Source organism: Phasianus colchicus, chromosome 3, assembly GCF_987193195.1.
Source record: "Phasianus colchicus chromosome 3, bPhaCol1.hap1.1, whole genome shotgun sequence".
Lineage (NCBI taxonomy): Eukaryota > Metazoa > Chordata > Aves > Galliformes > Phasianidae > Phasianus > Phasianus colchicus.
Genome location: NC_143438.1, coordinates 34,505,253 through 34,520,854, shown reverse-complemented (window position 1 = coordinate 34,520,854; position 15,602 = coordinate 34,505,253). Strand labels below are relative to the sequence as shown.

The following is a 15,602-nucleotide window of genomic DNA, read 5'->3' as shown; positions in this document are numbered from 1 at the left end:
AAAAAGCAGGGACAAAATCACGTTGGTCAGAAGAGTTTTTACATTGTCAAGCCAAATAACTCCTTATTGATGTTAACGTTATTGTCATTAATCATTATCAGATTTGGTGACTGCAGCATTACTGAATTTTAGTAGCTAAGATGCAGCTATTTGCAAAGACTGCATGAAAGTCACTGGTTAAAAAAATCATTTTAAAATTTGCTTATAGACAAATTTCTTCCAAAGTACAAGTCAGTAAAACATAGAATCACAGAATGGCTAGGGTTGGAAAGGACCTCAAGGCTCATGAATCTCTAACCCCCCTGCTACATATGCAGGGCCACCAACCTTCTTAATACTAGACCAGGCTGCCCAGGGCCCCATCCAACCTGGCCTTGTGGATGCCCCTTGACCTCTAGGGATGGGGCATCCACAACCTCTCTGGGCAGCCTGTTCCAACACCTCACCACTCTCTCTGTAAAGAACTTCTGATCATGAAAAGTGCTCTGATCATATGAGAATTCTGAGCTCCAGCATCAGTATCCACAAAAAAAAAAAACAACCCCAAACATACAGACTCCATATAAGCTACTGGATCCATTCTTCTCTTTCTGATTTGCAAATCAGATTATTTTTATTCTCATAAACAAGTAGAACAACATATGGGGAAGGTGAAGAACCAAAACAACTGGAAAGCAAAAATCACAGGAAAAAAGATTTCCAAAGCAGCTGCATATGAAGCACTGAGAAAGGCAATACAGCCACATTTCTGAGAGTTAATTCTGATAGAGTGCAAGAAAAGCAACCACATTTATCTGAAACATAACACTGTCCAATCAGCAATAGACTGAGCCATCAAAAGGAATGAAGACAGTTTTAGATAATTCTAAATACATATGCATGTACATATATACACACAGCTGTGAGAATCAGCACTAATTTTAGTCTTCTTACCTTTCTTCATTTGCTTTTCACTTTGTTAACAAGAGCTAAATATAATACTGATAATTACTACTGCTTGCTCAGTCACTCTGATTTGCTCAGTTGGATTTAGAGCCTTCAAATCAGAATCAATAAAAACTGCTTACCTGAACAAGTCTTGGGATTGATTGTTTAAATTAAACAATAGATGTTTAGGAAAATAATTTACTTAGCATGATTATACCTTTATAGCAAATATATATTTATACATAATAAAATATTATGAACGATGCAAATCTGTCCCCACTCTGCCAGAACTAACCTTTTCCTTGAAACTACAGATATTTTTAAAGAGAATAATGGATCCATTTTGGGAGTTTGTTTACAAATGCAAAACCCCAGCATCCAGCTTTGGTTTCTAATAGTAGACTGTTTCAAATTGAGATTATCGCAGCTCTTTTACAAGCTCTTCTTTTCCAAATGGTTACAACAAAGAACTTTGTTGCTCTGTTCTAATGAACAAATTAAATCTTTCTTTATGTCAACGTGGCAAAGTTTGATAATGAACACAGCTCCCAAGCACTTCTTCATGTGATAATTTAGACCACTCGAATGGAGATCTTTCACTCCCCAGTCATATATTTTCTTGCTTCATCATCTGAATTTTGAAGGATTTGAACAAATTCAGAAGCTGTGCCATTAATCTCCTTACTTTCGGGAAGCAAGCTGACATAATGAATCCACCCCTTGATACATACTGTGCTCTCACAGCAGCTTAATTATAAGTAGCCCCCTAGCCTAGGGTTGCACCATAAAGTAAACAAAGCTCTTCGTGGTTATAATGTAAATCCTTCTGTAGCTTATTAATCAGCCTGTGATATGATGTACATCAAATAACATATTGTCTAAAGGACTGAGCAAAATACAGGAAGATGAGAATGAGAAGTCGCTGAAGAAATGCTTTTCTTTGTCTTTGAGAATTAAGAACAGAACATAATAGTTTACAGAGCTCAGAAATCTCAGGCTACTCATTTTGTAACAATGAATAACACCTAGACAAAACAAGAGATCAAAGTAAATCTGGATTTGGAACTCCAGTTAGGAATTACAACACAGATAGTCAGGAGGAGCTTTTCAAAGACAGTTAACAAAGGGATAATGTCTTCAGTTAGAAGACATTAGAATCAGTTAAGTTTTCTACAGTTGCAAGTTTTGAATTTGAAAAGAATATTAAAAAAATGCCTTATTAAAAGTCCATGCTGAAGAGCTGTATAATATATTCCTGTTATCAGTGTAACCCTGGGACCAAACCTTCCTATTCCAAATATAGATTATTTCAGCACCAAATCTATAAGGTGAGATGGGGGGGGGGGGGGGGGGTGGGGGCTTTTAAGATGCTATGATCCTATCTATTTTTCCTGATTACAAGATTCCATTTTTGGTCTCTGCAATAAGTAAAGCAAATAAATGCATTTCCAAATCACAATAGTTTCAGTTGAAACATAAGGCCTATAAAACAAGAGATACTTATTTATTGCTAGTTGGGTTAAAATTTAGCTGGTGCCAGGCAAAAGCAGACAGCAAGATGTAAAGTGTCTCAGGAAGTGCTCTAAAGGTATGGAACACTGAGGATACCAAGAATTAAAACTGGTGCCATACTCATGGTAATGCAGATGAATTATACATAAGGGCACTATATTACACTTGTGAATTCAAGCCCTTCAAACAGTTTCTATTGTAAGAGGATTTTACTTTAGATGTTACTTTTCCATAAACATATGAGCAATTTATTACTTCTTCAATGGAACATAATTAAGCTTTTCCTGTTTTTAAGGGCCAATAAATATTTCAATTTCAAAATTATGTGAAGCCACTCTTTAGTGGAATTTCTTGGTTTATGACTTTGTTCTTCAATCTATACCCAGGAATCGCTGTTGCTGTGTTTGTATGAATTATGCTACCCCTCAAAATAAGTAATTAAGTAACTGCTGCCATGCAACAGCATTCAGGAGAAAGTAGGTTAATTTGCCATGTCTTAAAATAGAACGGTAACAAGGGAAAAAAAAAAGTAGTAAAAGAGAATGAAATGAAAATATGTATTTAAGATTGTGGGCATAATAGTACAAAGTAAATTTTATCACACCAATTCTGACTTGAGGTGGCAAAAGCACACAGAGCAATCCATGGGCTTTCCTGGGTAGCTACTAAGAAACAAGTCAACAAGCTGATCTTTTAGAACTCACCCAGAGCTGCCTTTCAGAACCAAAGCAGTCACTAAGCACAGTGCATACAAAAATTACCAACTCATGCTTTACAAAAATTCTAGGTTTGGTGAAAATTATCAGAAGGGCCATATTTAGTAGGGGATCAGTGGTGACAGAAGCTGGAAACTAAGTTTCTGGAATATTTGAAATGTTGCAATAATAGTACAATTCTTGGATTAAATTAATATTGATGGTCAAGAAACTACTAAAAAGAGTCCCAGTTATGGTATATTCAGGCAAGTAAGATAGTTTATAGATAAGATAGGTTATCATTATAACTTGCAAAGCAGAAGAATCATATACAGATGAGCAACCAATTAGGATCTAATCTCCCTAGCTTTCAGATAAGAAATATACAAACAAGATTCGTGTAAGTCAGACACAAAAATGCAAAGATGAGTTTGATATTCGAAGTTGCCACTGCCCAGAAACTAATTCTCCCACTCAACAATGAGAGACTAAGCCAGGTTTGTGGGTCACAATGTAATAAAAGCAATGGGATTAAAGAATCAAAAGGTGACAGGGTTGACCAAACTGAGAACAGAGTCAAAGATTATTGTTAATAGGATGCTAGTATCACACAGGTACACGCCCACAAATCATATGTTATTTCCCAGAGGAATTCAACAAGAGATATGTGAACCAGCTATGAACTAGAAGAAAATTCAGCAGAAATACTATCCAGTGCATTGGACCATACAGGAAACAGATATTAGGCAAGAAATTTAAAAAGCACCATAAAAATAAAATAGATCTGAACAATAAATGAGCATATATCACTAAAGTAAGGGTGCCAAAACATGAACCCATTTTCCCATGAAGCAAATCTTAGGTCTGTCCAATGTATCAGGGCAGGAAGAAGTAGAGGAAGAGATGTAACCAAAGCCAAGTATCTACTACAAGAACCACCTCCAGAAAAAAAAACAGCAGCAAGCAGAAATTGAAGAGACATGAAAGAAAACAATTTTGTTGAAACTGGAAGAAACTGCTGCAGTAACTCTAACAGACAATACTGAAACATTTCTATAACTGAACAAGATGCTACCAGGTGGGTCCATGCTAGCTAGGGGCTGTGGAAGTTGAAGGAAAAAAGATTTCAACTGTAACTGGAAACAAAGAAAACTAAACAGAAGACTAATGATGAGACAAGACTTTGATAAAACTTAAGTGGATAAAAAAATCCACACATTGTGTTCTATATTAATATATGATTACACTGAATATTGTTAACATATTACCTCATCATTTAATTGAGCACCATTAAAATATAAGATTTTATGTTTGGAAAAACATCAATTTTTTTTTTTGTTGAGTTGGGGGCATATATTCATTTTTGGTAGTTTTTTTTTTTCTTCTTCAAGAGGCAGTATAGATTCAATAAGGAGTAAAGGGACGAGAGGGAATACCTGATGTGCTCAGAATTTGTTATTCCAAACCCAGAGAATACTTAATGGTACAGTGACACCCATACCTTTCCAGTGCCATCATTGGAGACCCTGGGACCAGAGCTGCTCCACAGAAGCAACCATGAGCCCAGACACCTGCAGAACACCAGCCCACATTAGTCTCATGCTGCTTCCTCTGATCTTTTCAGATTTTTTTTGTTTAGCTCTGTCATGAAAGACATCATAGAAAATAACTCTGAAAGTGTTTGAATAGGAAGGGGTAAAAACTCCCCAGCTGCTAGCAGCTGGCAGTAAGCATTTTGTGGCAAACCTGCAATGCAGATGAAGCATTTCCAGATCTGTGGAGAAACACATAAGAAATGTTTCCCTGCTGCAGTTCTAGGCACAGGTTGTTAAAGGGTTACGCATATCAGCTGCTGTCTAGTAACAAAAGACTTCAGAATCTACTGATCGTAATAAGGAAATCTTGGAAGATGGCAAATAATATTACCATCACTCATTTGTACATCCCGAAAAACTTCAACTTCATTGCACCACAGTTATTTTATTAAAATATCTGCTGTGCAATATGTGAATAACAGAACAGTCCAGAATTTTTTGTTGAATTGACATTTTAGACAGCCTATTTTTTTCCTCATGTTTTCTATTTTTTTCCCAATTCAAAACTGAACACAGGACAAAGAAATAAAGTAAACAAAATAAAATAGTAATACGAAATGCATGTATTTTATGTTATTTAAAAATAACGCATGGTTCAGGCTTCACCAAATAAGCTAAATGTGGATGCCTTAAACTTTCTTCTAAAAATCATTTTAGAAGAAAGCAAAAGGTAAGTGAATTGATTTTGTTGTTCCAGAAACAGATTTTCAGCAAATATGAGTAGTTAACATCTTTTTTATCCAGACTTTGGTACAGAAAAATATGCTAGTCTTCTAGACTGAAAGTGCAATATATGACTATCACCAAATTTAAATCTTATATAGCTATCTTCTAACATTATTTCAGTGAAACGTTTAAAAAATTCATATTAATGCTCCATAATTAAATTAGTTGCAGTTTTTAAGCTTTCTCTTTGTTCCTTAGGTCATCATGTATTCAGTTCACATTACTGATCCAACACTAAACAAAAGGGAATGAACTGATATAGAACAAAAATAATAAAAAAGATATTTTCCCCTTCAGAACATGCAGATCAGAGTTAGACCAAACATGCAGATTCACTGTTTGATAGCTCTAACCTAACTCCAGAACTTTCTTGAAATACTTTACATTTTATGTAATGAACTGATCTTGCTGACTTCAGATCAAAAGCAAAAACCAGAGCGCATATTGCCACTCACTGCTTTATCCAGCAGTAGAAATACAAGACAAACAAGATGAAAAAGAACAGCTAATCATATTTAAATTAAGTGAACACTGGATGGAAGCCAATCTCAAACAAAGAAAGCCAGCTTAAGCCACTTCATCTTGCTGTAAACAACTTTCATACATTTAAGCAGAAGACAAAAAGAAGATGAAGAAAAGTCCTAACAGATCCAGCGGTGCATCTGGTACAGAGGACGCATACCTTTTACCGTACTTCAGCCTGGAAAATTTCCAAAACTTTCAATTTAAACTTCGTGGATCAAATTTCTGTAATTAACAGATCTAACGCTGATATCTCCACTAGAATACAACTGAAGCACTAGAAATAAGGGTCAGTGATTTTACCACAGAGAACTTTCACCACAAAGTTAATCGTACTGCTCTTTGCTCATCTCCACAGGTGCACTGCAACATTCATTTCTCTAAGTTAAACGATAGATACCAAGTGGGATCAAGTGCACCCTCAGCAAGTAGGCAGACAAAACTAAGCTGAAAGGCACAGTTGATACAATAGATTGAAGGGATACAATCCACACGGGCCTGGACAAACATGAGAAGTGGGCCCATATGAACAAAATGAGGTTCAATAAGGCCAAGTGTTATATGTGTGTCAGAACATTCCCCCAGATAGGTGTACAGACTGAGATAAGAACTCATCGAGAACAGCCTTGCAGAGAAGGGCCTGGGGGCTCTGATGCACGCGAAAAAAAAGTGGACACAAGCTGCAGAATGCAGCAACCCAGAAAGTCAACTTTGCCCTGGGCTGCCTCAAAAGAGAGATGGCCAGCAGGATGAGCAAGCTGACTATTCCCCTCAGCTCTGACGAGGCTCCATCTGGAATACTGTGTCCAGGCCTGGGGCCCCCAATACAGGAAGGATGCAAAGCAGGTCCAGAGGAGGGCCATGAAGATGATCAGAGGGCTGGAGCACCTCTCCTATGAAGAAAGGCTGAGGCATCCGGGCTTGCTCAGCCTAGGAAAAGAAGGGTCCAGAAAGATCTCATTGTGGCCTTCCCATACTTGAAGGAAGCCTATAATTAGAAGGGACACTGACTTTTTATGCGGGCAGACAGTGATAAGAATAGGATGGAATTGTTTTAAACTAGAAGAGGGGAGATTTTGATTAGATATTAAGAGGAAATTTTTTTACTCAGGGTGTAGCAAGGTGCTGGAACATGTTGCCCATAGAAGCTGTGGATGCCTCATCCCTGAAGGCATTCAAGGCCAGGCTGTATGGGATCCTGGGCAACCTGATCTAGCGGGTGGCAACCCTACCCATGGCAGAGGGTTGGAACTACATGATCTTTAAAGATCCTTTCAACCTAAGCAATTCTGATACACAACTAACTTCCTAAGCCTAAGTCTGTTCTACCATGCATATGTGCGCATGTGTGCTACCCACAGAGACACGGTCTAATTAGAAGGCATGGTCCCACTGATCTAGCTCCCCATGGATTTTCTGCCCCAGCAGCAATTGCACAGCTTCAGGAGGGCCACATCAATAACAGCAAGGCTCCTGCTGACAGCTTGTATAAAGAGGAGATTTGCAGAACTAAAAGGTCTCTCTACTTCCAAACACAGCAGATTCTCTCTCAAATGAGGAGAAACTTCTTATGAAACTACCTGAAGGTCAGTCCTGCTGCGTTTTCTTCTTGTTCAGGAGCTCCCATGCATTTCTATGATGAAGAGAGCAAAACTTGTGTACACAGCTAAATCACAAAAGTGGGACTAGAATGTCATCAGGTTTGCACCTTACATAAGATGACCTCAAGAGGTATTTTCCCTAGCATGCTTTGCGTGTTAAAAGTACAACAGCAGCAAAGAAAGTCTACAAAAATCCCTAAACCTCGGGAGATTGGATAAGAAAGCAAAGGAAGGAGAGAATAAAAAACACAAACTGGGTTGAGAAGCCAAAAGCTCTAGTGTTGTGGTGCACTGGGTCATATTCCAATGGGAGACAGCCCTGTTCAAATGGGACTGCCTGTGTCTCATAGATAGAAGGAGCTAATCTTCTTAGCCAAAGACTACTTTAAATGCCCTTTTCATTGCTCAGGCTAATAATACATGGAAATTGTGCAGTGAAGACAAAAGTAGCAAAAACTTACTGTGTTAGAACAAATGTGCCAAGGAATGTGAAAGAAGTTTGTTTCCCCCCCCCCCCTCAAATGTTTGAGGACATACTAGAGTTCCAAGTAACTAGCCTAAGGATTTAGAAAATCCAGACATTAATGAGATGAAATCTGACTCAATGGTCAGCATAGAAGCTTCCAGGCTGACTTGTGTTATGAAGGTATTAAAAACACTGGTGATAGCCCATATTAACACGCATTTTGATGGGAAACAGAGACAGCTAGTGAAGTGCAGTTTCATATAGATACATGCATCTTACACTTCTACACAAGCACAAACACAACCCAAATCCTGCTTCATAGCCTACTGTGCTTTATTCCTCCACATTTTCTTTCCACTTTTTTTTAAATTGCCTTCTCAATGTAATCAGTCACATCTCCATAACAGCAGCTGGGCAAGAAGCAATGCAAGTCATAGCTAGCTAGAAGTTATCTTCATGCTCATGTCACAGCCTCTCATTCAATTGGATCTCTCTCCCTAACAGCCCAGTTAGGCAGAAATATATAGAGGCTAATAATCTTTGGGATTTTTTTTTATTAAAACCTGGTTGCAATTGGGCAGCAGTCAGAAATTATCAAAAGTGACAACAAAGTCACAGCAGCCTTGTTTCAGTAGGAAACCTAGGATTAGAAACATTAGAGATTTTCTTTAATACCAGTAGTCTTCCTGGTAATTCAGACATAGGATCACAAATGCTTACAGATCTACAGGATAATGAAACAAATCTCAGAATAGGCTCTATAATTCTCCACAACATTCAGTTAGAGAAAGGAGTTTCTTTTTCTAATAAATGAACCTCCCATATATTAATACGGGAGACCTATTTGCCAGAAGACAAGCACAAAAAGCAAGCTATACATTGCAATTAGAGTACCTGCAGTTTTCTTTAAAAACATCCCAACACGAAATGCTGAATCCGAACCATGGTTTGTTCTGTGAATGCCATTATGATTGAATCACTGAGTCTGTAGCAGTTACTTGTCTGGAAGCCAGCAGTTACAACTAGAGTACATTAACTATGTGGAAGGAAGACATCTCAAGGAAGCAGTAAGAGTTATACTCTGTTTCTGGAAGAGGCTTATTTCCTGACTTGACAGAAATAGTAAAAGAAGTAGACTACAAGGAAAAGTAAATATCACAGTAGAGGAGAAAAGTTCTCAAAATGGAGGGGTTCCACAAATCCAGAGAAATGACCCACTTGGTCAAAATCCTCATCCTGGTTAACAGTGACAAAGGGCAATGAAAAATAGGTGAAAAAATAATCAATACAGATTGAGCTCTTGATAGGTGAAGAAATTTACACAGAAATATGAACAGTATTGATAGATACTGAGATAGATAGCCTGAAATAGGAGAGAGCTTGAATTGTGAACTATCTTCTTTTTGTACAACCTGGACACTATCAGGATTGCACGCTTCAGCATGTAAAATAAAAATATATAATTGCTCATTTCCATTTTACTGCAGATACTGTTAATGATTCCTCTTCTCGTTGCTTAATGGCTTCAAGTACACAGTGAAAGGGAATGTCGATAAGATGAATACTGAAGAATTTTATATTGAAGTATTCCCCCTTCAACAAAACAAATGCATCACTTACACTGCCACACCTTTATGACCCATTGCCAGACAATCAGTACTATTAACACTTCATAATCAGAATACCAAATGCACAAATCAATTGCACACTGCAGATCAGAGCTGTACAAGCAGTCTCCCACCTGCATTCAGAACATCGCTCAGAGCCCTGTTTACAGGAACACAGGGATAGCTCATGAAGAAGCTTTCAACTTTCCAGGTTTGAGAAGCTAGGGAGATGTGTGGCTGCACCTCTCCTTCTAAGAACACACGTACAGAAACAGTTTGCAGGTTGCATCACCTTGCATACCTCAGTCAAAGTCATTAAGGATGTTTGTTGTCTAAAACAACTTGCACTTTTCACAGATACAAAGAGCTTCATTAAAAAATCATTACTTTTCTTACAGTAAGAGATAATTGAATCAGCCAGCAGTTGAAGACAGCCAATTGAGAGCAAAATCTCCTGTTCTGTTGCTGATCATAAGTACAAAAAATTTGTCAAGGAAAACTACCTTCTGTTTAAATACAGTGTGGGAAGATGACAAAAAGGCACCTTCAGATTGAGATTATCAAAGCTCTGATGGTCTCTCATTTCACACTGATACAGGCCAGTGAACTCAATATTATCAGTGAAGTCAGAAAAATGTTGTCTTTATCAAGAGTATTCATTAAGGAGAGTAGAGACCAAAGCTATCTTGCAGAAGTTTCTCCCTTTCCTCCCATCATCACTATTATAACATTGTTTGAGTAGCAAATGCAACTCAACAAGCAACAAGTAAAAGGCAAAAACACGAATGTGCTGGAAGTTATTTAGGATTTTATTTATTTATTTTACTGGAGAGACTAGGGAAGAAGTAGAAACTAAATAAATGCCCCACAAGGAGGAAAAACAATCGTACAGAAACTTGGAATTCATGGCTTAAAGCCTTCCAGAAAAGTTTTCCAGGCATTCAGTCTGGTATCACAATTGCTAACAAAAGTAATTTTTCAGATGTTGTATTCTTATTCTTTTCTTCCCCTTTCTCCCCAGTACTCTCAGTACCATCCTGCATTTCCCTTGCAAGGAAGCAAGGAAGATTCACTTTACTCAACCACATTTACTCCATAAATCAAATGGAGTGTTCCTGCTAGGGTTAAGAGCTCTGCTGTGCATGCATTCATGAAAACTGAACTATGGAGTTGTACATCCAAATGAAAATTCTCTAATCCACAGTGCTATGTCACTTTAGTCCATATACACTCTTTTTCTAGACTGTAGTATAAGATGATATCAAAATGGTCATAAATTCACTAAGGTGATGTTGTTGTGATTCCTTGAGGTAATGTTTCAAGTATTAATGATGAAGTCTTGTGTCTTATTAGGAGGCTGATTATAATTTCTCTGTTTTCAAGAATTACAAATTTCTATTTAATGTGTGTGCAAGTTAAATCTTTAATCAAAGATGTTCACACTGGAAGATCCTAAGGAGTGGAAGGATTTGAACTCTGTTCACTCACTATCTTATACATGCTCTTTCTGCTGATTTGTATACTGCTGTTCCTATATGACGCATCACTTCCACAAACTGCACCTAGACTTGTTCCATTGCAGCTGCTCCATCCACTGAGCCTCACCACATTCCCCAGCCATGCTCCCATTTGTGTTCTTTTGTCATTCAGTCAATCAATATATAAAAATCTGCCACAAAGTGGAATTATGCCATGTGAGAATTGATCCAGTGCCTGCAGGACACTAAGCCCAAGAAGTAGAGAATCCCTTGATATACTGATATCATTAATAACATTTAGAACTTAGTTACAGCTCTAGTTGTTAAATACAGAAAAATAGATGCTGTCTGCTAGCAATGCCTTATATCATAATACATATATTGACAAATTCAGACATTTAAAAGCAACCAGAAGCTTCCTAATTGTCTTTATTTATTGACTGAACAACTGCATTAAACAATTGATTTCAGACCCTAGCAGGCAGAACTTGAGTAAAAGTGGAAAAGATTTAGCAAAATGAAATCCCATTTCTTAAAACATCCTACATCATCTGGAAGTTCCATGTGACAAATTCCCAAATAACAGAGCTCCAGCTTTCATTATAGCCCATAGACTAAGCCACTTCTAAAAGAGAATGGCAAATGATAGTTTCAGGCTTTCTCTTCCTTTCCTTGCTTTCCCCAGAGATACACTATTATTTTATTTCCACAGTAGAACTGCTACGCTTCCACATCAGGAAAAAAAAAATCCTAAAACAAAGAAAAAAATCTGATATGACAAGCACTGCAAACACAGTTAACAAGCTACTTTAATTATCCTCCTAAGATTTTCTCATTTGTACTCTGATCATCATCTTCACAAACTTAATTATGCTTCATTTGTTCATTCTACACTCATCTCAGTGAGTATTCCAGGTGGAAAAGACATGTCTGTTTGTAAGAGAAACCTCTGGTAATTATTATATATTGTTATTTTTCTACACAATACTTTTTTTTTTTTTTAATCTTTGGGCAATATGGAGTAAGAAGTCAGGGCTATTTCATAGCTGAAAAGCAAAACTTGCTGCCTGAACAGACATCAACTTAAAGATCATCACTGAGCAGATGACTGAAGAAATGAAGAAAAAAAATCACAGCGCTATCATTTGCATTTTAAAGATTAGTATTAATAAATTCTGGTTCCTCAGCAGAAGAAACCTTTCCACAAACTTGACCTTTGAGAAAGTCAGAAAGAACAGCTGGGAATAAATGTGCTCTGTAAGTCAAGTACTGAGATACTTATACAGTTACTACTTACAATTTATGCACTGCTAACACTTTTAAAGTCAATCGGAATTATTGCATTATGATTGAGTAGAGACTGTGTAAACCCTACTGTATCATAATTTAAGGACTGATGAGTTGTTTCCTCTAACTTCAGTTAAGGCCTAAGTTTGCTCACCTAGCATGACCAAATTTAAAGTTTGCTTTTTGAGATAGATCTAATTAATTTTACTCAATCTGCTGAGGTGCACAACTGTTGCCCCATATTCTCATATTTTTTGAGCACAATGTCGTGTCTTAGAATCTAAAGCTACGTAGAAGTGGCTGCTCTTTACACACTGACCTTCAAAACTGTGCTATAGTAAAATCACATAAGATGTTAAGTTTAAAAAGCATCAAGAGCTAAGTTTCTTTTTAAAAAAAGATAGAGGCGCAAAATAGTCAGCATTTCAATATAAACCAATCCATGTCTTACCTGAACCAAATTCCATCCTTTTAGAGATTCAGCAATGATAGAGGTAACGGTTGCACATACACCACCAAAAACCATCAGATGATTAGGTCCATATTTTATTGCATCATAGAAGGCTTTGAGTCCTTTTGCATTGTCACACTGAAAAAAGAAAATAAGAGAGCAATATTTATACCACAAATGACATTATTTAGTAAGAAATAAACTACTGGGTAGAGAGAAATTTGAGGGATAGCAATTAAACTGTATAATTTATAAAATCTTTTGGCCCAAACATGATAAACTTGAGCACTCTGCTCTCAAATGCTAACAGCCTGAAAATAAAAATAAAAAAACTCAATTAAATCTCTCCTTACATCACTCAAAACCTCGATGTTTTCTTTCTAAGCTGGGATATCTGAATTGTGATATTGCCTTTTGACAAATAATTTAAAAAAAGAAAACCAAGAAAATGCTATTGAAACTTCATCCGCATTCAGAAATACCATCTCTCAAAACAGAGTTTGGAACATAGCACTAGATGTCAGTAGAACTTCCACAGTTGAAGGAAAGTTTGACAGCACCTCTTGTGCCTATTTGTAAAGCAAGCTCCATTTAAGTAACCACTTCCCTAGTGGCCCCCAGTCAACATTCTGAACATATATAATATTACCATTCTGTCCAAAATATATACAACTCTGCAGTGATATATACACGTATGGTTGAGAGCCTGTCCTTTAGAAAGACAACAACAAAATCCTAAAAAAAGTCAAAATAATAATCTTTTAAAGTGGTAGAAATTAACCCTCTGCTTTCACAGTACACCGTGCTTTGAGTAGCAGACTGGACTAAATGACCTTTTTAAGTACCACTGAAGATGATCTCTTCTGGGTTTCCTTGATAATTAATGTTTTTTTTCCCCCCAAACTGCAAACAATGATACCTTTAAGTGAGACCAGGACTGAAAGCAAATAAAAGATAATGTTAGTCAGTACTGAAAAACATATTTCAGCCCTTGACTAGAGTAGTACCAATCACTCATAATAACTTATGTAGTCCTGGCTTAATTCCTGAGCTTGCAGAAAAGTATTAATAAAACATGTAGCTGAAGTTCAAAATTCGATTCCAAACTGTTTTGGAAGTCAGCCTACCAAAGGCTCTAATGTTAGCTGCCATTGCTCCAGAAGTAGCTACACTCCTTCACTGTTGGTTTCTTTTGTTTTTTGTTTGTTTGTTTTTGAAACAATATCCTCTGCCTTCTCTTTCCTCCTGCAGAAAATCTTTTCCATTATAATCTTTACATGAACTATTGTACACCAACCTCCAATGTTTCATTGTAACAATTCATTAAAACAGTTCATTTACTATCAATATCCAAGCACTCATTGTTTAGTATTCAGCTAAGAGAACAAAGATTTTGCATAAGACGTTTCCAAGCTTATATTAATCTACTTACTGAGCTGAGATGATAAAAGAAAAATTATTCTATTTGCGAGTAACTTGCAAGAATAGAATTACTGCTCTTACTATTCAGAAGGATACAGATTACTACTGCACAAGCTTCAAAACTGCATAATATAGTACAACTTCTTTTTTTTCCTTATTACAGAGAAACAAACAACATTTGGTACAGCAGAGGCTCCCTTATCAGTTTGATGGATTGTTAGCAAGCTCACAATATGAAAGAATCAAGCTTGCGATCAGGTACTGACCTCTATCCTTACTCCCCCATCTCCTACTTAAAGAGGAGTTTATCCAAAGTGCAGCTAGATTGCTCTACTGCTACTTTACTTCTATAAGCAACCAAGGACAACAGAGCTTTAAGAATATGAACTTATCTAAAGTTTTTCCCATTATCCACCCACTCCAACCTGTAACGAGATTACTTTTTTTTCCCCACATCAACTTAAAACCAGACAATATCATTAATGTTTGTGTTGACAATAATAATTTTAAGAAATATATACATGAAATAAGGAGAATGTTGATAGTAAAATAACAGTTGGAAGCTGTCCATGAAAAAGTTACACGTGAGAAGTTATGAAGAAATAGAGTTCTGCATTCTAAATGGCAAAGACTTACAGTCTATTACCTGAAGTAAAATTCACACTAAAATTTGCCCTTACATCACAGAACATCGAGGCATTCTTTAATTGTTATCTGCCAACAAAATACTTCTCACTGCAGTGAAGCCACCTTATACAGTTTAAGGATGCCAGTGGGTCGATTTGCTGGGAGGTTCAGAATTGCTATCATATAAACTTATTCCATTCTTATTTATTTCCCTCTCTGTACATTTATAAAGATTCTTACATGAAAAAATGAAAACAACACTTCCTCATACACAAAGCACTTCTCTCATGAATACATTAAAGAGTTTTTTTTTTTTCCTTGTACAATCAGTAGGTGTACAAAGGTTAGGCTTAGTAAGATTATCACAATGGAAAAATAATCAAAATAAATGGAAACGCTCACCAATGTTCTAGGTTCACAATAAACTCCACAAGGAGCAATCTCCAGAAAAAGATCCTTTCTCAATGGTAGTCAGCCCTTAAATGGGATGTAGGGGAGGTGGAACCAGGCTCCACCCCTTCTGGTAGCACAGCTGAATTGCCTTCACCTGTGCTCCCACAGCTGACTCATTGCTTACCTCAGGTGGTCAATCAGAGGTTCAGGCCATGATTAACAGTTCCCATACATTCCTCTATCAAACAGCACAGCAGAGATATGTTAACAATCAGTCCAAAATACGTACAACA

The 15,602-nt window shown here is 36.9% G+C and overlaps 1 protein-coding gene across 2 annotated transcripts in view; it reads right to left on the bottom strand.

Annotated features, from left to right (window-relative positions):
* Positions 1–15,602, bottom strand: part of GABBR2 (gamma-aminobutyric acid type B receptor subunit 2) — a 446,063-nt gene that overhangs the window by 330,449 nt on the left and 100,012 nt on the right. For both annotated transcript variants that reach the window (XM_031589113.2, XM_090137258.1), the window contains exon 2: positions 12,868–13,005. In XM_031589113.2, the coding sequence (XP_031444973.1) occupies positions 12,868–13,005 (138 nt within the window). The remainder of the gene's footprint in view (positions 1–12,867; positions 13,006–15,602) is intronic.